Source organism: Diabrotica undecimpunctata, chromosome 2, assembly GCF_040954645.1.
Source record: "Diabrotica undecimpunctata isolate CICGRU chromosome 2, icDiaUnde3, whole genome shotgun sequence".
NCBI lineage: Eukaryota > Metazoa > Arthropoda > Insecta > Coleoptera > Chrysomelidae > Diabrotica > Diabrotica undecimpunctata.
This window is the reverse complement of record NC_092804.1, coordinates 43,386,824-43,412,397: the sequence shown is the minus strand read 5'-3', so window position 1 is coordinate 43,412,397 and position 25,574 is coordinate 43,386,824. Positions and strand designations below refer to the sequence as shown.

The 25,574-nt window shown below is 31.8% G+C and overlaps 1 protein-coding gene across 1 annotated transcript in view; it reads right to left on the bottom strand.

The window, feature by feature from the left end:
* The window catches only part of LOC140434469 (vanin-like protein 3), an 81,541-nt gene that overhangs the window by 24,477 nt on the left and 31,490 nt on the right, over positions 1–25,574 (bottom strand). Inside the window, exons 3-5 of the mRNA XM_072522766.1 lie at positions 7,317–7,433; positions 4,353–4,481; positions 1,007–1,143 (exon numbers count right to left, since the gene is read on the bottom strand). Coding sequence (XP_072378867.1) covers positions 1,007–1,143; positions 4,353–4,481; positions 7,317–7,433 — 383 coding nt within the window. The remainder of the gene's footprint in view (positions 1–1,006; positions 1,144–4,352; positions 4,482–7,316; positions 7,434–25,574) is intronic.

The following is a 25,574-nucleotide window of genomic DNA, read 5'->3' as shown; positions in this document are numbered from 1 at the left end:
AATATATTAAATAACAAACTTTCTGAAGTGCGACCCTGTATACTTCGGTAGTTTATTGAGAGACTCTTGTATACAATAGGATCAACTCAGGTAACCATTAAGCACTCAACCATTTTTCGTGAAACAAACTATAAATAAATATGTTTCATTGCTAATACTTTTTTACGAATGTTTTTTCACTTTCCTCACTGAGCGTTATTACCGAAAAGTTTAATCAAATATGATTACCTTAAGTGCAATTCCTGCATGTTAAATGAAAGTTATATTTCTCATCCCGTTTTATCTGCAAGCCGTGTTTGATGAGATTAAAAGTTCAAAATACGTATAACACGGTAGTAATTTAGGCGAGATGTAAATATTCCTACTCGTATATTCTTTACACGGATTCACCAATGGTATGCAAATAGTAAACGTGTACTTTTGAGCTCCCGTAGAACGAAATTCATCTTTCGCATCAAAACTCGGAACCAAAATATGCATATGTTACACATTATAATAGAAACATTGCACATCCCATTAAAATCCCAAAAAAGCAACGTAAGTGCAGTTTTTAATAAGTGTAAAACCTAAACAAATAAACTAGAATAGATGAAGCAATTAAAACCACTCGACCTGAATGGAACACCTAGAACGAATGGAGAAGTCAATATTAATAAAATGAATAGTACAAAAATACCCGAAGGACAGAAAGACAAAGTAGACCAAGAAGAGAGCGGTAGACCAGTAGAAACTAGCTACACAAGATTTCGGCGACAGAAAAATAAAAAATTGGCTACATTACTCGAAAACGGCAGGGATATGGTTTCTAAAAAGGTATTATTGATTAAAAAACTGAAACTGTTTCGTTAATTTTGTGGAGCACTTTATCATCGAGAATATTACTCTAACTTAAATCAAGATTTACTGGGTTAATTAGTTTATAAATTAGGTGTTTTATTTGTAATTAATTAGCTATACAAATTCATTATAAATTATAATAAAAATTAAATAAAATGTGTATACTTACTTAACAACAATAGTTCCGGTTTTGTCAAAACCAAGGGTTGTTAGGTAATACGCCGTATCGTTAACAGACTCAATCAAATTTGCAATAATGTAGGCACTAGTGTCATTAGCAGCACATGCCAAAGTGACGAGCTGCACCTAAAAGATTAAATAAATTTAGTCGCCTTGCATTTTCGGCACGATATTGAAAAACACAAAAAGTGCTTTTAAAAGGTAATTGTACATACAACCCTTAATTTTCACCCTTCTATCAGCCACCCCTTTTTTTTAGTAGCCATATTAGTGTCACAGAGTTAGTTGCCATACTCCTCCGAAACGGCTTGACCGATTTTTATGAAATTTTATATGTATATGATAATACGAGGATAGATGGCCCAGGTTTTTAAATTTCATGCTAATGTTTCTAAATGTTAACACGTTGAGTGCCAGATGAGACCAACGTGGTCTCGTCCATTTCTGGGACCCAATTGCTGTGTGATACCAATGTGGACTCATATGCAGCGTCGAAACATTTCGTTATATGAAGCAGCGTTGGTCTCGTTGTATTCATTTAAATCAATGGGATCTTGAAACGTATGGCCTGACGGTCCAATTGCTATATTTGGTCTTTATATACGAGACCGTTGTGGCACTCTACAGCAATATGACTTTTTTTGTTTTAAATAAAAATCGTAATTTTTAAAGGTTTCTATAATTTAAATTTATTTATTTACTTACAAAAAAGTACATGTACATAAAAATAAAACTTTACTCTACATGAAAACTTAAAATAAAGGGAACAAAAAAAAAACAAGATATACAGTAATGTTTTTTACAATTAGAGCACTTCAGTAAACTTTGTGGGGTTTTTCTTGAGGCCTCCTTGGAACCCGATTGTTCAGAGATCTTCGCATAACAAATAACGCAACGTCTTCTATTACCTCAGCCAAGATCTTCCAGTATATGTGAGGCTTCCTCGGACTCTTTATTATTTGGCGTAAAATCTTCACCTTCTCGCAATAGCCCCTTTACAACTTCCTCTCTAAATTTAGTAATTGACATTGGCTATTTCTTGATGAGCAATACAAACATTTACAAGACACGTTCCCGTTAGGAGTTAAAACACCTTCCTTCTGTATCATTTTAAGCTTCCCCCTAAGGATGTATTATAGGCTTTCACTTGATCTGATAGATCAATAAATGCCTTACATTTATTATAATCTATAACTATTTTTGGCTTCAAAATGTCTTGTCCTCTTTTCTTTACTGGAACCATCTCAGCTGTGTGTTTAGTACCTAAACACAGAACATCGCGTTTATCGCGCCATTTTTGTACCACAATTCCTTCCTTACATTCAGCTGCAACCGTTTCATCCTTTTTAAGTTTTTTTTAGTAACATCTTTTGGGTTGAATCGGTTTCGGTTTACACGTAATGTTCCTACAAGATGGGTATTTCGCTTTAATAATTCAGTTGCTAACATGCAAGAGGTATACCAATTATCCGTGTAAAGTGTGCGTCCTTTGTCTAAGAGATTGTCCATTAGATCCATAACAATTTTGGATGGAACTGACATTTGCTCGTTTTTGGATTTACCACAATATATACTAAAGTTATAGGTATAACCCTTTTCAAGGCATAATTTAAACAACTTAATGCCAAATTTATAGCGTTTGTGTTTGATATACTGTAAAAACTTTAGCCGTCCTCTAAACGGAACTAACGTTTCATGGATACATATATTTTCTGAAGGTCAATCGAGCTCTGAAATGTAATTCTCAATTTTTCAATTGGATTATTGCTGAAATGGAGCATCTTGAGTAAAAGTTGAAACCTGTTGCGAGGCATAACTTTGCAGATATAATTACTATATATTTTGTCTCGAGACCAATAGCTCCTCACTTCAAGAAATGGACATAAACCCATCCAAAGAATAATTCCGAATAGTTTTTGTATTTCATCTGAGTTTGTTTGTTTCCAGGATATTGCGTGAGAATTAGGATCATCGTTTTTCTCAATGCACGAAAAAAAATTATTTTTGCTTATTACCATTAAGTTTATTATATCCTCATTTACAAACAATTTGTAAAAATCGTATGTAGTTTTATTTTACATAGTTTCATACAATTCCGCTCGAAATCCAGTACCATTTTCGTTTGCCACAAAATCAAATTTCTTCAGGTAATTGCCACTGACTGGCTCCCAGACATATGTAGCATTAGTAACTTGTTGGGCCTCTTCTTCGTCGCTTGATGAGAAAACCTGCATTTGTTGAATAACAGCTTCAATGGTATCCGCTATATTGTGTTGTGGTTTATTGACTGCTTGGATAATTTCACTAGATGTCGATGCACCTAAGTTCACTTTGTGTAAATTGGCAGTGCGTTTTAAGCCACATATTTTTGTTAAAACTTTCTTCTTCTTGCATGGCTGATATTCTGATGAATCAGAGTCAGACTCGTTCTCTGATTCGAGTTCAAATTCATCTGATATTCCGTCGCGTTCAAAATCGTTCACGTCCTCTTCGTCGGAAAAACATTATTGCAATAACTTTTCTAAACGTTGCTGTTCTTTCTCAAAAATAGACATCTTTACTCACCAAAAGTTCAACAACAACTGAACCGATCCGATATTGTAAAGAAAGTTCGCACCGTGACGTAAACCTTTGCGAGTCGAAATCTGTGAATATATTTCATCAGCATGGTGTGGTGACACATTGGTCTCATATGGTCCGAAAGCAAAAATTGAAACTCAGAGGCCGCTTGAGACCAACGTGTCAACATTGATTGAGCGTAACTGACATTCAAAATCGACGGTCGCTTCAATCGTTTGTGAGAAAACGGTTCATTGTACACAAAAAGCGCTAATAAATATTTTGTTTAAAATTATCTGAGCTACATTTTTTATTTGAAACATTTTTTTCTACGGCATACAGATTCTTAAAAAAAAACATTTTTTTACTGTTCTACCAGGGGGGATTTTAGGGAGAAGCCCAGGGTAAAAGTGGTAAACTCTTTTGCATCTTTTTTGGGGTCCCAAAATTAATATTCTCGGCAAAATTCAGCTTGTTCGTATGATTTTTAGAGGTTTAGTGACATTTTCGTCTCTGACCACTGGAGTATTTGGGTTCTGCCACTTTTTATTCTTTCTGGGGAAACCAGTTTAAAGTTTTTTCGATTATTAAAACATTCCTGGCGTGTTCTCATAAAATTCTACATATCTTTCTAGCTATAACCTTTTTTCTTTATTATCCTTTTAGTAACTCTAATATATCTTACATATAATAATGTGAAATATGTGTTTGTGATAATTTATCATTTTATCGATATGATTAAACTAAAACCTGGGTTAAATGTATAAACAACTTACATCAAGTCCCTCCTTGCCACACACTTTATCGCCGACTTCACCAATTGTAGTACTGTATTGATATAAATTTGCCAGTGTTGGGGGTGGTATATTCGTGAGACCATATTCTGGAAGGACAAATATATCCGCCTAAAATAAAAAAACAAAGTTTCAATTAGTGTTTCTCTTATACTGTATACCGTTTTTGAAAAACCTTTATATATATGAAAAATAATTATACCGAACAGCAAATAAAACTGAACATAAAACAATGAATAACTAATATTATAACCTACAAAGCCAAAAAATGACAGCTTAATGTACCTATACCAAAGGATATTAGAGTGACAAGCAAAGAAAAAAACAAATAAACACATCACGAACAGCAGGAGAAGCTCATGGCCTGGGATGGGGAAACTACGGCTTGTAGGTCATCTCCGGTCCGCGAAGCGTTAAAATCCGGTCTTGCGTAGTAGACATCAGTAGGTATGCATCTTTTGTTGGGGTAAAATGTTGTAACTCAATTTTGAGGCAAATATATTCAGCGGATAAAGCTTAAATTTAGCATATTTTTAGTAAATCGCATAACAATAAAATTAATATTCGCTTGTTTGAGCGATGTATTGATATTGGTTTGTTTTGTTACAGCAGTAAAATGACAACGAAAAAACGCAACTTCCGAGTGTCGAGTTTTTAACGAAGAATGGTCATGGAAATATTTTTTCACAGAGTTTAAAGACAAACCAGTGTACCTCATTTGTAATGATTCAGTTGGCGTTTTTAAAGTTTTTAATTTGTCTCGACCTTTGTCTGACATTTGTCTCGGTACAAAAAACATGCAAATACAAAATATAAGCATATGACAGAGGCAGAGAGGCAAAATAACAAAAAACCAATACAGTAGATTCTCGGTCATCGGCCCTTCGGTTATCCGTCGCACCATTTAGGCAACAAAATATATGTTTAAAAATGGTCCGCCGCGCGCCAATGACTGCACCTACAGCAGGAATTTGGCGCCAGACAAAACAGGTGATTGTCGTCCTCCACCCCAGTCCACGCACACAACACCTTGTGATTCAACTTTACTCTCACTTTAGTTGCTAGTACGCTTTCGTGGAGTCAACTACAGTTCCTTTTTGTGAATTCGGTGCACAGTAAGGTTTTTTGTTTACTGTAACGTTTTGAGTACCAGTACAATTTAGTAAAAGACAAACTAAATGCATTAAAAAGGCTTGATGAAGGTGTCATACTGCATAGAGTGGCTGATGACTATGATGTTGGTCGTCTTACTATTGTAGATTGGAGGAAAAACCGATCAGAATTGGAAAAATGGTGTTCTTCGCGAGTCACTGAAATCGATTTGAGAAAAAGACAGAAAAACCATGAAAAAAAGCGATAACGAAAAAACTAGCTAGGCTTTGTACAATTGATTTGTCCCATTTAGGGACAAAGGAGTGCCTACATCCGGGCATATATTAAAAGAAAAGGAATTGCACTTCTGAAAGGAATTGCACTTCCGAAAGGAATTTCAAGGGAGTGAGCAGATTTTACAGCAAGTATCAGCTGGCTAGACCGCTGGAAGAAGCGCTACGAGATTCGTCAGCTGTCTATTTGCAGTGACAATTTGTTACCAAACTTTGAAGGAATGACTACATTTAAGAAAAGGTTTCAAGCATTTATTAAGGTTGAAAATTTAATAGTTGATCAAATATTTAACTATGATGAAACAGGCATTAATTATAAAATGTTGCCCAAAAAGAGTCTTGCAGCTAAACGTAAATCAGCAGCTCCTGGCTATAAACGCAGCAAAGAGCTAGTAACCATTTTGGCTTGTAGCAATCCAACCATAAGATGGAACTAACAATGATTGGAAAGGCAAGGAACCCCAGATTTAAGGGAACTTCAAAACACGCTCTGTCAGTGAAATATTGGAATCAGAAAACTGCATGGATGAGCAGTGACATTTTTAAAGACCGGTGGATCTTCATGTATTTCGTGCCATCAACAGAGAACTTTTTAAGAGACAATAATCTACGAAGAAAAGCAGTTTTACTGTTAGATAATGCGCCGACTCATCCTGATGAAAGTGAACATAAACATGGCGATATAAAGGCCCTCCGAACGTCACAGCTATCTGTCAGCCTATGGATCAGAGTGTCTTGAAGACGCTGAAAAGAAACTACCGGAGAATTCTTCTATCAACCATGATACAAGAAATAAACGATGGCCGAGACTTAATCCCTATATTGAGTCTTGGGATAATCTGTTGGGTGAGGATGAAAAAAACGCGGACAACACTCCGGATGAAGTTCGGGAAAATATTTTGCCCTTAGTGGCACTTATCCTTGGATGTCAAAATGATCCTTTGGGTGGTGTAGGAGAGTAGTTTTTAAGGGATGACCAGTATAAAATAACCGATGAAGAAATTGTTACACGTTAATAGTGAAGGTGTCAAGTCAATGTTAAACTGATTCTATATCTCGTTTACATTAATATGTACATACAGTATACAGTGCATAAATTTAACACTTTTAAAGAGTTAAGTCTATTGCAATGTTATTACAGGCCTAAACTTAGGTTTTATAGCGGATAACTGAGACTATACTTTACTATAGGCAAAGCCAGTAATAACAAACAGAGCAGAAGTATGAGATATTAGTAAAATAATAATAAAAAATTATAGGCTACTGGAACGGACTTTATGAAAATCAGTTGTGGATCGAGAAGGATGGAAAGAATCCGGAATGATAAGATAAAAGGAAGAAAGGAGCCAAACAAAGACATCCTACACGGAGTCCAAAAGAAACAATTAACATGGTTTATTCACATAATTTAACAGTGGGACTGTAAGCCAATTGTATAAGATTTTAATTCCTATCCCTATTGAAGCATAATATGAATCAAAACCAAATATTGTAGATGTCTTAGTTCATTTTACATTTAAATTAAAACTTTGTTTCTCAAATAACTGGGATAAGATCTTACCTGATTTTTATATGACTTTATCAATGCTGCACTTCTATTCACATTTTCTCTTAAATTTGTGTCCACTGTATTCAAGTTATCAATTTGTTTATATAAAACAATGCCAGCTTTATAAGTCTAAAACAAAAATATACAGGAATATTAAAAAGTTTGAAGTTTATTATATAATGAATTTAAATATAAATAAATGTATACATACATAAATTAATATTATATATATATATATATATATATATATATATATATATATATATATATATATATATATATATATATATATAGAAATGATTATTTCGAAAGACATCCTAAACACGGTATTTCATAAACGACATTACTTTTATATAAGGTTGGTACTGGGTTTAGGATGTTTGTCAAAATTATGTCAAAATAGCTATATTGGTCAAACATCACAATGGCTAAAACAACGCATCACACAACATAAAAGTGATTGCCGCTTGAGAAAAAATACTTGCGCAGTGGTTGAGCACTATGAAAACACTGGTCATATGCTAGACTATAACAAAGCTCACATTTTGGCACAGACTGATAACTACAAAAGTAGATTATTTCTTGAGATGTGTTACATTAACAAAAATAAAAACACTTTAAATTATAAAACGGACACTGGACAGTTAAGTAATATATATTGTAACATATTGAACAAAATTTATAAATATTCAAAACAGCCAACATTCATCTTAATAACAACTAACCTTAATAATTCATCAAAGAAATATTATTCTTCTAACTTTTCTTTTATTGTTATTTTTATTTTTACATTTGAAATAATTTTAATTTTTTATCGTATAGCTGTAACGAACGTGCTTAAGACAATTTAATCTTGACATTCAATATTTCAAATACTTCAATGTCATTTTTTATTTGCGAAATCTTTTAAATTATGTAAGTGTTTTAAAATGTATTTGTACGCCATTTTTTGTAATGTTCAAATTGTTTTAGTTTACTCCTGAAGAAGCTGTTAAATAAATGGCGAAATATTGAGTAATTTAGAAAAACGAAAGATTTTCATTACAGACCACTTTACCCGATAATTCGAACTTATTATATATATATATATATATATATATATATATATATATATATATATATATATATATATATATATATATATATATATATATATACAAACAACACAGTTTATTAGAGCTGCAGTCAGTAGGTTTGGCCGGTATGTTATAGAAACACTCTTTTGACTTTTGGTCGAGCTTTCGAAATTCTTTTATTCCTTCTTTAAGACACTGTAATTAGAAGAAAGTGTAAATATTTACAACATATCTCAAATTGTCATTACAACTTACTAGTCGTTGAGATTATTTTTCTAAAGCTACGACACTCAACATTAAAAACACACATATAAAATATAACATTTAAAATAATGGACAATATACATTTTAAAATTTAGTTGGAAAGTTAAAATTTTGTTAGTGACATCTTTTCATGGTGTGTTTTGACTGATCCATAGAGAACAGAAAAAAAAACAAAAATAGTGTGATTAAAAAGTAATTAGGAGTTCTTGCTATTATATTAATGGAAGTAGTATCTTAAACCTGTCTTGATAGTATGCAACATGTTTGTATGTATGTATGTATATATGTATATTGTATTGGATGAACTTATAAGAACATGTAAGGAAAAGATACCTTTTCAACATACCTTTTATCAAACGATATGTAGATGATTTGATCTTATCGGTCCCTGAAAACAAAGAAACTGATGTTCTAAACACTTTTAACGCCCAGTGTGAACACTTAAAGTTTACGGTTGAGATAGAAACTGATAATATAATTCCGTTTTTAGACATGCTTATACATCGTGGCAGTGATGGCATGCTAAGGACGGAGTGGTATCGTAAACCTTGTTTTAGTAACCGTTTCATAAACTTTTATTCTCACCATCCATCTAAGATGAAAACAAATTTGGTTTTGGCCCTTAAAACTAGGGTTATCAACTTATCACACATCGAGTTCAGGGACAAGGGACTAAAAAAGTTGAGATCTATACTACAAGAGAACTCCTATCCTACAGGGCTTTTGAATAAACTCATTTTTGGTTCTCCTTTTCCTTTGCAATTTTCTGACAACCAAAATTTTCATAATAATGAGGTGAATGAGGTCCGACAACTGATACAGACATTGACACAGAACACATCAGAGCTACCACAATCTAAAATAACGTATGGTTGCAACTAAGAATGTGAAAACAGTATCGAAGTTGTACACAAAGACAAAGGATCCTTTCACAATACAGGAGTCATTGAATGTTGTTTATTCTATACCGTGTGCCAACTGTAAAAACGTGTATATCGGAGAATCATCTCGTAATTTTCACAATAGAGTAATATCACATTGCAGCGACATAAAAACCAAAAAGATAAACGCATGTGCGCTCACAGAACATGCATTAACTTTAAAACATGAATTTAATTTCGAGGATTCCTGTATTCTGGCTAAAGAAAAAAACCATTCAAAACGTGTTTTCTTGGAAATGTGTTTCATAAAATCTAATACGTCTTGTATAAATAAAAAGTCAGATATAGATAAATTGAGCAACATTTATTGTTACTTACTGACAAAACATCAAAAATAAAATAAAGATTTACTTTTACATATACACACCGTAATACACCTGCATACAAAACATGTTGCATACTATCAAGACAGGTTTAAGATACTACTTCCATTAATATAATAGCAAGAACTCCTAATTACTTTTTAATCACACTATTTTTGTTTTTTTTCTGTTCTCTATGGATCAGTCAAAACACACCATGAAAAGATGTCACTAACAAAATTTTAACTTTCCAACTAAATTTTAAAATGTATATTGTCCATTATTTTAAATGTTATATTTTATATGTGTGTTTTTAATGTTGAGTGTCGTAGCTTTAGAAAAATAATCTCAACGACTAGTAAGTTGTAATGACAATTTGAGATATGTTGTAAATATTTACACTTTCTTCTAATTACAGTGTCTTGAAGAAGTAATAAAAGAATTCCGAAAGCTCGACCAAAAGTCAAAAGAGTGTTTCTATAACATACCGGCCAAACCTACTGACTGCAGCCATAATAAATTGTGTTGTTTGTTTATATCGACAGTCAATAATATCCAGTATTTCGTGTATATATATATATATATATATATATATATATATATATATATATATATATATATATATATATATATATATATATATGACATACATACATACATACATACATACATACATATATATATATATATATATATATATATATATATATATATATATATATATATATATATATATATATATATATATATAGGTATATATTTATATTGTAACATCTGTTATTAATCTATTAGTAAGGGACAAAATGGTTTTAGAAAAAATCGATGTGGCTAAATAATGAACTAGATTTAAGAATGATACTACAAACTCTAGTGTCATCCCTAGAGACAATACGTACATATTACATATAAAATACTTTATAAGTTGGAGGAATAACATACATATTATTTTCTTCATGCAAACTATTGATTCTGGTCAATATTATAGCCAAAAAGTGGGATGCATTTTATACATGTACTTTCTTCCCTTGTTTATCGCGCTAACACGGTGGCACATGATTAATGCAGCACTTGGCCAATCAGGTACTTCCTTTTCTCTCGACGATTCAACTTACTCTCTGGTTGGTCCAAACGGCTGAACCAACAGGAAGCGTGACCTCAGAAGTTGCTGACGAGGCGCACGGGCTCGTCTATAAATTAATCGTCTATCATATACGACCCTAGAATTCAGCCTGGTCTACTCCAAAGCTCTGCCTGGCCTATTGTAACAGCAGCACCAGTGCTGTAGCATGCAGTCTTCTAGCTGACCCTGAGTATTGTGTTTCTTCCATCTGACCTCGATTTTTGTATCATAACTGGCATTTCAACAGTTTGTACATCAACCACGTAGTAGATTATGATGTAAATGTACATTACGATTGGCGTTACTCCTGACGGTGATCATGCTCTTTCAAGCATAGCCCATTTACTTCGCTATTCGATTTACACGGCGGAATATGGCTCTCGTCCACTGGTAGACCAGAACAACCGATACCTGCCAGTTGCTTGGTAGACTCTACATTCATACCACTGTACTGTATAGCTCCGAACCAATCAATAGATCGATTGTGACAGGATGTGGGCAATTTTATAGTGCTTAATATTTGCCCCAGCAATATTATAAAAAAAAACATTGTATACCAATATGTTTTTTATTTCATGCAGTCATTCATTATTTGCTGGAGGTACAATACCCTTAAAAATCTACATTCAAGGAATATCTCTGGAAATTGTTTAGAATTTTTAAAAAGAACTTCGGTAATTATTTAGTAAGCCGGAACGCCTTTAAAATGCCAAATTTTTTGTGGACTTAGCCGAAAAAGTGAAAAAAAAACTCAAATTTTAATGTTTTCTTTGCTTTAAACTAGTAAAAGTGCCCAAATAATCTAAAATACAGAAAAAATAACAAAAAAGTACTATGAATCAAAAAAAAAAATTACATAAAAAGCAAAGAAAAGTATATATACATGTCTTAATAAAAAAAACGTAACTAAAACATATTAAATATCACTGTTTTTTACTGTTAAATTATGAAAAAATGGGTAAAATTGTTTAAATTAATCAAGATTTTTAATATATCAAAACAATATGGCAGCCATGCGCAAGAAGTTAAATTTTATGTACTTTTGACATTGTTGCCAGTTTTAACCTTTAAAAGATCTAAAGATTTCATGAAAATTACCTTAATTAAAACAGGTAGATCCAATCTTAATAACCACGTGCAAAACGAGTACCCGTTAACCATCGTCTTATTTTATTATTAAAAATGTAAACCAATAAATCAAATCTAACCTAACACTGGTAAAAAAAAGCAGTAATATAAATAAATAAAATGTTATAATATAATTAAAAATCAAAATTTTTATATTTCATAAGAAAACATGAAATTAAAACTAAACCAACGTAACCAAATCTAACCTAACGCTGGTAAAAAAGCAGTAATAAGAATAAAATTTTGTATAATTAAAAATCAAAATTTTTATTTTTCATAAGTAAACGTGATAATAAACGTAAAGTAACGTAACCAAATCTAACCTGACCCTTGTAAAAAAGCTATAATTTTCAGTTAAAAGTAGGTAATAATTTATAAACTTTACGTTTTAGGTAAATTTTTATTTTTCATTAGAAAACATAATTTTGAATAACTATGGCAACACTGGTTAAAATTACCCTTCTTGGCCATAAGAAACAGTTGTCATTCCTGTCATTTCTTGTTGTTTCATGGTAAATAATGGCGGTGGCTTTTAAAAATCGGGCATATTTTAAATGGAAATTACATAAAAAAGAACGTTTTGCACCGAATAAAAATCATTGCACAATCATTAGTAAGTGAAGCAGAATTCATTGATATAAATTTCATCTCCGTAGACATGGTTCCGGCTTATTACACTAGTACCAGAACTTCCAATTTTCAATATTTCAATATTCATATTCCGAGAACATATAGGAACATTTCAATATTCATATTCCGAGAACTAGGTTGAGGAAAGTAACCCAGAGCTCCATGATAGATGCAACATTCATTTTAATAAAGTGATATATAGTTAAATGCTCGAATAAATGAACTTTAATCAAATAAAAGGCAGATATCGAGCACAGTTTTTTATTAAATCCTGCCTAAGTACTTTCCCTCTCAGAGCATCTTCAGGGGCATTTCGTCAAAACTGTAGGCTATCCAGCACTTCTATGAATGTGATAAACATTAAATAATACATTTACACAACACTAGACAAAAGACAAACAGTTAAAAAAAATTATTTAAATTTAAGAAGCTACATTGTGGGTGACAGCAGGAGAGAGAATGATTCTCGCATATCATTTTTAATATTAGGTTTTGTTTTATTTGCACAGTTAATCCATTACATAGAAGACATTAGGCTAGTCCTCATATTTCATTATATTTGATATAAATTTATGGATAAGTGATATAAGGATTTGATTATTTTTATTTACTATGTATGATATTTATCTGTTAATTGATGTGATATTTAACTATTCTATCTGATCACGTTGTCTAATTATGTTATTTGATCATTTGCTGGGATATCATTTGGTATGATATTTGATTAGTATATCTGAATATTTAATGTGATTATTTTGTGGTATATATTGTATATATTTTTGAATATAGCTTGATTTAGTGACTTACAATGTTTTATTTAATGATATCTGCTTTTCTCTTTGTTTTGTAAATATACCATTCTGTTTTTTTGGAATTTAAACATTTAAAAACAGTGGTGCCCTTTTTCTTTAAAAAAGCTGTTTCTATTCCGTGTTTCTTTTTTGTCGTTCTATATATATTCTTTCTCGTCTTACTCATCTCTACGAACGACCCCGCCCATAATCTACCAGAACTGAGCAACGAATCCTTCGAGCCTATTGTGCTCCGGTATCCTAAGATTAATTCTTCATAATCTAAATTACCCTAGCACGGTACACACTTCGATGGTTATTGTTCTCTTGCATTCGTAAAAATTTCGTTACGTGTCTTTGTAAGGTAAGCTCGTCTAATACTTCATTAAATAGCTCAGCCAACATTCCCTAAACTTATCAAATTGTCTGGTTTATCTTGAATTATTTACATTTAGATATTCAAAAAACGGCTAGTCCGCGATGTACATATACCTTGTAGACAATGTATTTTTTATTCAATATTCCATAATTTTGCTAAAGATTGTAAAAAATGATTTCTATCCAGTCGTGACTGTTTGTTATTTTAGTCCGACTCTTATCAAAACGATAAAAAATAAAACTGATAAATTCACGACAAAGCGATGTGTTTATTGGCAACATACTTTAAACAAATAACGTCATTCTCCTAATTGGATGATTGAGACTAATTAAATGACATTTTCCCAAAAATCAGTAAAAACTTGACCCGCAATTTTTAATAAAATTTGAAATGGATAGATGTATGTATGAATTAAATCAATTTCAAATTGCCTAATAAATAAAAATGAATATGTAAGTAAATCTAGGACTATTTAAAAATCAGAGAATCATTTTTATGACAACCTCAACAACTTGGCGGTTATACACTCGTTTTAACAAAATTCTTAAATAATCTTTTTGAAAACGATTTCCGGAGTGGAAATCGTCAAACAAGACAACAATTTCAGAACCGTAACCAAAATTTTAATTAAAAATATCTTTATTTTAAGGTTTTTTCTCCTACTTATTTCAAGAACTTACAACTCAGCGATTCCTCGAATTATACCATTATTACTTCGCTGTTAAACGTGCACTAACCATATGCACCTATTCCTTCTGATTCTGACATTACTTAGTGCCACTCCTTAACTTACTACTCTAATTACCTCGTTCTTAATTTTATCCTTTTTGTCACTATACTGATGTATTAAAGTATTCTCGTTTATGAAGAAAGATTCCGTTGTTCCTCTTTCTTTTTATAGTTAAAGTGCTTGTCAGCAAGAAAGTTTATGATATATACTCTCTCCAAGCTTTGAGTATCGCTTCATTAAGCCGAGTCTGACACAGTTTCCCTCTGCGACTTTTTTTTGGTTCTAGCGAGTTTTTCCTCTAATTTTCCCGAAACATTTCACACGTTACACAGGAAAATCGAAAACAAATTCCGTCAGACAATATGAAAAGTTGTTTTTGCTGCTGTTAATGAAAGTACCCTAAAAAATTAGCTGGTTATCTATGAATTTTGGTAAATGACTTCTTATGAATCACAGTAGTTTTTCCAACATTTTCGAGTCGTCAGATGCGTTGAATGACATATTTATGCTCAGATAATTTTATGATCGTGTTTTTCTTACCATTTTTAAACTAATTAATTAAAATAATATATACTCCAGTTGCCAGAGGAAAATACTGAACCTCTAAAAATTATACGAACCGAACAAGCTGAATTTGGTGAGAATGTCAATTTTGGTATCCCAAAAAGATGCAAAAAAGTTTACCACTTTTACTCCCCGGCTTCCCCCTAAAAACCCACTCGTAATGAGGGAAAAACGGAAAAATCGATTTACGAAGAAATTATACGTCGTAGGAAAAAATGTTTCAAATAAACAACTAGCTGAGATAATTTTAAACAAAAATGTTAATTTTGTTGCCAAAACTTAAAATCTAAATTTACTGTTTACAAGTTTTGAAGATTAGGCTCTAACAATGGAAATTCTACTACGATCCGTAAATGGAAGTGATAAATGGAAGTGATAAATGTTTTTTTTTTTTTTTTTTTTTTTTTTTTTTTTTTTTTTTTTTTTTTTTTTTTTTTGCTTAGACTTATCGTCATACAGCCAGACACAAAAGGACTAAGACAGTCATCATTATAATTTTTACCTAAATGCCCTATCAAAATAAAAGATTATTACATCGATATTAGGAGAACAGGGACACACTCTTCTCGCCTAGGGACCTATCAAGGCATTTATTTATAAAAGACACAACAACACTAGGTCACGGAGAGGAGGAAGTTATACAAATGGTTTAAGACAAAGGTAACAAGATTAACTAAATAATTTTTAGAGAATTATAATGATAATTTGCTGTCTTTTAAAAATTTAATTAAGGAGTTGTAAATATCTACAGAGCCAAGTGATAATAAATATAGTATATTCCAAGGAGCTGCTATTTTATATTTTAATAAATCATTTATAAGTTTGGATGAGTAGACTCTGTTTTTAGAACAACCAAAAAATATATGATCTAAATCACTTTCCTCTCCACAATGCTCACATTTGTCATCATCCAACACCTTTATTTTAAATAAGTGCTTTGGATAACATGCGTGTCCGAAACGTATTCTAATAATGGAGGTTATGTGCCTCCTGGAAGCTCTAAAAGACTTGTACCAAGGAAATTTGGGAATATCTGGCTGAATTATCGAGTATCTATTTTGGTTCACAAAAGAGTATTCCTTCCACTGGTAGCTCCACTCTCGAAGTAATGTTAACTTGCAAGAAACAATACTGTCAGAAAGCGTTACTTTATGTAGAATACCAGTATCGGTTAAAATGCTTTCTTTGGCTAATAAGTCGACATATTCATTATGTTCAAATCCTGCATGTGCTTTAATCCAGAGAAAATGTACATTGATTCCTTTAGTTAAAAGAGTTTGAATAATATGTTTAATTTTATAAATGTATGGGCAGTCTTGTAAGTTAGGTGGTCCATATTTACCAATGGATTTTAACACTGCTAAGGAGTCCGACAAAATTAGAATATGGGCAAACTCAAATTCAGCTACATATAATAAAGCTTCATATATTGCAATAGCCTCTGCTGTATAAATCGAAGTTTCCGGGTTCAGTTTGAATTTCTTTTCTATATGTTCCGATGGTATAAAAAAAGACCATTCCGGTTCCATCTGGAGATTTAGACGCATCTGTATATAGAGTTATTGCCTCTTTGTATTTGCTTGTTATAGATAGAACAATATTTTTATTTAAATATATATTTTCACTATAATTTGGTACAATAATATCTGTATGTAAAAAGAAAGAAGAGTAATTTTTGAATATGTAGTTCGTTCTATCTATATTTTTTAAAAGTGCTATATTTTGATTATACGCTTCGCAAAGTAAGGGAGATTTCTTTTTTTGCCAATATTTATTTGTCAGGTCATGGCAATTCAAAGTGACTATCTTTTCGTATAGAGATGAGTTCAGTAAGTATACTTTCATTAAATATTTTTTGGACAAAAACCTTCGTCTTATATTTAAAGGAGGTTCTAAGGCTTCCAAATATAAAGCTTGTACTGGAGTGGATCTCATGGCTCCTAAACATATTCGTAAGGCTGAGTTCTGTAAAACGTTGATTTTATTTAGTAGTACATTACTTGCTGATCCATACAAAACACTTCCGTAATCCAAAATAGATCGTATGTAAGCTTTGTAAAATAATAAACTTACTTCAACATCCGATCCCCACCAAGTTTTATTAATTGATTTAAGAAAGTTTAATCCCTTATTGCATCTGTTCAACATGTCATCAATATGTAACTTCCAGGTCAATTTCTGGTCGAGTATCATTCCCAGATATTTAATTGTGTTTTTAAGGGAAAATTGGTGCCCACCTAAATTGATTGTACTAGCATTAGGAAAGTTATGTCTGGTAAATAAACAAACTTGTGATTTACTGCAGGATAATTCGAAACCATTTTCTATAAACCATTTTTTATGGAATCCGTACACTTTATTCAGGTTTTCAATGGATTGCTGATATTTTTTGTGTTCTGTATACAAACAGAAATCGTCAGCATATTGTACAATATTGAATGCAATATTAGTAATAGTGATGTTGTGTAGATCTGCTGTGTAAATGTTAAACAAAATAGGACTCAAAACGGAGCCCTGAGGTAATCCTTTGTTATTAAGTCTAGGTCCTATAAGAGTATGATTGTCTTTTAAATAAATTATCCTATTTGTGTACAAGTCCACAACGTTAGAAGCAAACTGCGCTGGAATATGAAAAAATTTAATCATTTTTTCTTGGAGAATTGTAAGAGATACCGAGTCGTAAGCACCTTCGATGTCTAAAAATAAAGCAGGTACATAACTGTTCCTGGAAAAACTATTCTGAATGTCTACAACAAGTGTTGTTAAGGAATCTAAGGTTCCATAACCTTTCTTAAAGCCATGTTGGTTAGCGGGTAAGAGACTTTGATCCCTTAGCCACCAATCTAACCTAATTTTAATCATCCGTTCAAGAGTCTTCAATATACATAATAATAATGATATAGGTCGGTAAGCTTCAGCTAATTTAGGGTTTTTTCCCGGTTTGGGAATAGGGACAACTATAATACGCTTAAAATCGATTATGCCTTTACCCTCAAAAATTATCTGGTTAAATATATTTAAAAGTAATTCTTTTGCGTTATCTGGCAAATTTTGTATCATAGGATATTTGACTGCATCATATCCTGGTGAGGTACTAACGCGATTATCAAGGGCAAACTCTAATTCAGCTCTTGAAAAGGTTGTTAAGAGAAAATGATTCTGATCAGATGAGAGAGTTTCAGATGGTATTACATCTATCTGGTTATTTACGTAAGGTGGAGCTATTTTATCAAAAAAGTCGTCTACCTATGTGTTACTTAGAGGCAGTGGAAAGTTAACTTTTTTCCTGTTCATTTTCCTTGCTTGGTTCCAAATAAGACTAGATGGAGTTTGTTTATTTAATTTTGAACACCATTCAACCCAACTTTGTTTGGCCTTTAATTTTAGGAATTTTTTGACACGAGCATTCACTTCTTTGCATTTACAAAAATTTTCAAGAGAAGGATTTTTTTTGTAGTTTACTAATGCTTTCTTTCTTTCCGCAACGGATTCATCACATTCCGAATCCCACCACGGAGCGGGAGTACGTTTACATTTAAATGATTTATATTGACAAATTGATTGTTTAGAAGCTTCATTAATACAGTCAATAAGGAAATTATATTTTTCTTGCGTGTCTGAGTAGGCGTGAGGGTTGTTAGTTAATAAGGTTTCAATTAACTGAGAGTATAATGACCAATTGGCTTTTTTAATGTTCCACTTACTGCTGGGATAAATGATATTCGCATCAGTTCCCAAGATATCGATTACAACCCTTATAACGAAGTGATTTGATCCCAAAGTATCAGTATCTACAGACCACGAAATTTTATCAAAGAGAGAAGGTGAGCAAAATGTGACATCAATCATGGAATCTGTGTTTCCTGGTCTCGTTTGGCAAGTTGGTTGTCCATTATTCATTACCACATAATCTAGATTCTGAATTGTCTCCACAATTTGATGGCCTGTTTTATCATTTTTAGATGAGCCCCACAGAGAATTATGTGCGTTCATATCTCCTCCAATGATACAAGGGTGTTTTAATTGAGAAAATAACTTATCCCAATCTTCGGTGTTAGTTTTAGCTTTCGGACACCTATATACAGAGAGTAAAGTTAAATGACTTTTGTTATAGTTGATTTTAATACCACAAGCAAGCAATTCTTTATTATAATTTTTTTTAATTTTTATGTTTTCAAAGGGAATACCAGTTTTAATTAAAATAGCAACTCCGGAATAGCCGCCATCCCGATCTTCGCGTATTACATTATAACCTCTATAACTATAAACAACATCCCGTTTAAACCAAGTTTCACTTATTAAAGCTATATCAATATCTTCGGTTATTAAAAAGTTGAGAAGGCTGTTTTTGTTAGCAACAGCTGATCGAGCATTCCATTGTATTATTTTGAGTTTAGCTTTGAAAGTAATTAGATTAGTTATTTTTTAAAAATATTATCTACAACATTATTAATACCTTTGGCTAACATATTGATATCAAGTGATTTTGCCTGTTCTAAACAATTAATATTTTGAATAAAATCTGAGAAAAGAATTACTAAAGAATCTACTAATTTATTTTTCTCATTGTCTACAGTTGAAAAACTTTCCTTGTTTAAGGGTGGTAAAGGTTGAGATGGTCCAAATCTGAAAGGGATGTGAGGAGATGTAGGATATTCGGAAGTTGGAGATGATACTTTTCTTTTTTTATTTTCTCTATAATCAGTGCTTGATTTACTACAACTTGGTTGACTAATATTTTTGGTTTTCTGTAAATGAGGCCTCAATAGGTTGGAATAAGCAGGTTTATTAACTTCAGATGTGTTAGTTAATTTTGGAAACTCTCTATCTGAATTTGACAATATTTCAAATCTGTTATTACAAATAAGACCAGAAAAAGAAGAATCGTTTAAATTTTTGGCCTCCAAATATGAAATTTTATGTTCAATCATGATATTTTTTATTTTTTTTTTGATGTTCGAAAAAAGGACAGTTTTTAGAGATCGATATATGCTTATCACTTTTACAGTGTATGCAATACATTTTTTTTTCATCACATGTATGTGTGTTAGTTTTTATTTCTCCACATCGTATGCAGTATTCCTGTGTACCTTTACATTGTCTAGAAATGTGTCCAAATTTGAGACATTTATAACATTGAGTAACTTTACCTAACAATTTTTCGACTTGAAAATATACATAATTAATTACAACATAGTTTGGTAAACAATTGCCTTCAAATGTAATTATAACATTACGTCTAGGTACATATTCTGTATTTCCATCTTTTTCTATTTTCCTGTGCATTCTTTTAATATCAATAATTTGTGAACTAGAGGTCATATATCTTTTCAAATATTCAATGTTATATTTGGTATCGACATCACGTATCAGCCCTTTGATTTCTAAGAGGTGATTGGGAATGTACGCCTTTAAATTATCGTCTTTTAAATGATTATTATTGACTAATTTATTTGCATCCAAAATAGATTTGAGGATTACTTTAACACGGTTTCTTCCTATACTTTTAATTTCCTTAATATTGTTGATCTTTAATTTTTTATGTAAGATATCACCCACAACCATAGGGTGCAATCGGCCTATATTCTGATCATTGGTCTTTTCAACATATACACAACAATTTTGAAAGTCGTAATTATTAGAATTAATATTAAAAAGTTTTACTTCCCTTGTAGCAGGAGAAACGGTGGTATTAATTCCTGTATCCATATTTTGTTCACTAACACTAACAACTTCAGCAGTATTTAGTTCGCGCATTGGCGTCTTATTGGTATTCTCCCCCATCAGGGGAGAATATTTTCACTTTTTATCACTATTTTACAATAATATGTAAATATTTTTACAAAATTTAGAAGAAATAAAATATTTAATAAATTTAAATTTCATACTCAATTATTGCTTGAGAAGTTCTAGAGCTTCTGACGGGTTGACCGGAGAACTAGAACTTACCGCTTGCTATAATATAGAGTAAAAAATACATAAAAAAGAAATAAAAATGGATAGCGATGATGACTACACCTCAGAAGACAATAAAAAAAGAAGTCGAAAGGAAGATGATGAAGATATTTTCAACAAGAGCAAGAAACTTACCAGAACACCAACCAAACAACAGAAAGATGAAAACAAAATAGATCAGCTTTTAAAAATGATGCAAAATTTAACAGATCAAACAAAACATCTAACAACGGAGGTAAAAGGAATAAAAGAAGAACAACGAGAATATAGAAATGACCTCAGAGAATTAAAAAAAGAAATAAATGAATTCAAACAAAGTAACCAACAACTAAAAAAGGAAAATGATGAAATGAAGCAGGAACTAAAGATAGTGAAAATGAAGGTAGAACAGCTCGAGAAAGAGAGAAAGGCTAACAATGTTATTGTCCAGGGTCTACCGATGGATACAAATAACCCAAATGTAGTCAACGAGATTATGGCAAATTTCGTGGAAAAAGAATTAGGCATTAAAGTAGAAATAGAAGATGCTTATAAAATAGGCGACAAAACATGTCTTGTAAAACTAAAAAACAGAAATGAAAAAATTAAAATCATGAAGAACAAAAACAAACTAAGGGCATCAAAGCCAGAAATATACATCAATAACGATCTAACGCAAGAAGAGATGAAGATCCAACAAGAAATACGGAAAATTGCAAAATTTCAACAAGAAAAAGGTATGAACACCAGAGTAGGTTATCAAAAATTAAATATTGACGGGGCTATATGGAAATGGAACAAAGAGAAGAATGAACTGGAAAAGGCAAACCAAGACACGCCAAAAAACCGATAAAACAACAAATATCGTACACACAACAAAAAACGGAAACGAAAATGACAAAGGAAAAGGACATGAATAGATTAGATAAGATAAAACAGACGAGCAGGAAAAAATATAATAGAAAAATGAAAAAACGCGATGAACTAAAAATAAGTACGTGGAACATCAGAACAATGCTTGAACCAGGAAAAATGCAGGAGATTGTCTCAGAACTAGAAAGATACCAAATTGATATTGCAGTGATTCAAGAAATTAGATGGGCAGGTCAAGGAGAAATAAATAAAAAAAACTACACACTACAGTATTCGGGACATGGAAAACAAGGTCAATATGGAGTTGCTTTCATAATTATGGGAAAAATAAAAAATAACATTATGCAATTTAAACCAATAAATGAACGTATGGCTTACCTGAGAATTAACGCCAAACCATTTAATATATCAATCATAAACGTATATGCTCCAACTGAAAGTGCTGCTGCGGAGGAAAAAGACAAAATGTATGAGGAACTTGAACGAGAAATGGAGAATTTACCTAGAGAAGACACAATACTGGTAATGGGAGATTTTAACGCCCAAGTAGGTAAGGAAGACTACATTAACCAAGTAGCAGGTAAACACACATTACACGAAAAAACAAATGACAATGGTCAAAGATTATGTAACCTAGCAGCTAGTACCAATATGATTATCATTAGTACAAATTTCGAACATCCTAAATACCATAAAGTAACATGGATTTCCCCAGACCAAAAAACATGGTCCCAAATAGACCATATTCTGATTACAAGAAGGAAACAAACATCGGTTACGGACGTGAGAACTTACAGAGGTGCGCATGCAGACACAGATCATTTTATGGTGACTGCAAAGGTAAAACAAAAAGTCAAAAGAACTCTAAAAAACACGACAATGAAAGACAAATGGTACGTAGAAAAACTGAATGCTCCAGACATAAGGATTAAGTATGCTGATGACATGAACAAAAAACTAAAGGAACAGTGTAAATATACAAAGGATATAGAAACAGAATGGAGAAATTTAAAAAAATGTATAAATGAAACAGCGGATGTACACATAGGAATAAAAAGAAACAAAAAAAACAAGAATGGTATAATGAAGAATGCCATAACATGCTAAAAAAGAAGATAGAAATTAGACAAATGTGGATAAGAACAAATAGACAGGATTATAGGGAAGAATACAATAGAATAAGGAATGAATGTAAGAAAAAAATAAGGAAAATTAAACGTGCCTGGTTAGATGATAAGATAAAAGAAATAGAAAAAGAAAGTAAGAACAGAAACACAAAAGCATTTTATAAGAAAATTAGCGAGCAAAACAAAACTTTTAAAGGAAAGATAAAAGGCATAAAAGATAAAAATGGAAAAGTATCAGAAAATGATGAAGAGTATAAAGAAATTTGGACTCACTATTTTAAAGAATTATTAACAGAGCAAGAAGATCAAGACCTAAATGAAAACGTAGAAGAAGAGACAATGATGTTAGGAAACCAGCTAGAAAGACCAACAAAAGAGGAAGTTGAGGAAATTATAAATAGCAGCCGTAATGGTAAATCTTCAGGATCAGACGGGATCAATATGGAACTTATAAAATATGGTGGTGAAGAATTAAAAGAAAAACTGTACAATTTAATAAAAGACATATGGGACGAAGAAAAAATGCCGGAAGAATGGAACAAAGGACAAATTATCACGATTCATAAAAAAGGAGACCAACAAATGTGTAATAACTACAGAGGACTGACGCTATTAAACACAGCATATAAAATTATGTCGACCTTAATACATCGAAGACTGACCAACGCTATGACGAATATCATAGGACACTATCAATGCGGATTTATTAAGGGAAAGTCTACAACAGATGCCATACATACAGTTAAACAAATTATGGAAAAAGCTCATGGATATAAAATAGAAATTGAACTGCTTTTTATAGATTTTCAGCAAGCATTTGATACAATAAAAAGATCAAAATTAATGGTAGCTCTGAAAGAAATGGGAATACAAAACAAATTAAGACGATTAATAAAAATGACAATGAGTAGAACTGTAGTGAGTATAAAAACTCAAGTAGGAGACACAGAAGAATTTGTCATAAATAAAGGGGTTAGACAAGGAGATTCGTTATCAGCAACCCTGTTTAATCTTGCCCTGGAATACATCGTCAGGAAAATAAACAAAGGTACCCTTAGAACTAGAGAAGGACAAATAATAGCATACGCTGACGATATTGTGCTAATAACAAAAAATAGAAAAACAATGGAAAAAATGTTAAATGAAATGGTAACAGAAGGAAAAGTAATGGGATTAAAAATAAACCAAGAAAAAACAAAAATAATGAGATTTGATAAAAACTTCGAAAACAAAAAGGTTAGACTAGGCGAATACATTTTTGAAGAAGTCGAAAAATTTAAGTACTTGGGAATATTAATAACAAACAATGGAGAAAGAGAAACAGAAATCAAAGAAAGGATTATTACAGCAAATAAGACCTTCCATGCAAATAAGAAATTACTAAAAAATAAACTATTGAGTAAGAAATCGAAAATGAAGGTATACAAAACAATAATTCGACCGACGATGATGTATGCAGCCGAAACCCTCAGCATGACAAAAAAACAAGAGGAAAACCTTAGAATACAAGAAAGAAAAATACTAAGAGCAATACTGGGACCAATAAAAATAAATGAAAATGAATTTAGACAAAGAACGAACCTTGAGCTACTGGAAGAAATTAAGGAAGATATAGTGTGTAAAATAAAACAACAAAGAGCAAAATGGCTAGGACACGTATGGAGATCAGGATCAACTTCGACGATATTCTCAATATTGGAATGGACACCAGCTGGCAAAAGAAGACGTGGAAGACCAAGATCTACATGGTTACAAGAAGTTGTAAATGATCTCAACAAGGCGGGCATACGACAGTGGAAAGGAAAAACCAGAGATAGGACACAATGGAGAAAAATAACTGAGAAAATTAAATAAGGAACATGAGGACTGATCTACCTCAAAACATAGATCTAGAGAGCGTAAGCGGCGTAACCCCTAAAGGGGTGTTTAGCCACATATATATGTAAATATTTTTAAACACCACGAAATTTAAATATTCTAATTGTCACAAAAACTGGGAGCTTAATGACTTTATCGATAAACACGTCTACCCGGTATCAATGTATCGCTTTGACTGGGTGATAAATGTTAATGATCTCATGAGAATCGTAAAAAATGGGAAATATCGCGCAACGTTTATTTATTTAACACCTTTATATAACTTCATTTCAACAAAAGACAAATATTGCAAAGAAAGCTGCAGTCTACATCATTTTAATTTATTTTAATTTTTGTAGATAGGACACTCTGATCAAAAGATATTGAATTTTTACCGTCGAGTTGATACAAATTTTATTTAAAATTGATTTCGCGCGTAATTAACATTCAAAATCGCCGATCGCTTCAAGCGTTATTTCTGAGGAAACTGTTCATTTTACACAAAAGTACTAATAAATATATCTGTTTAAAATTATCTCAGCTTCGTTTTTTAT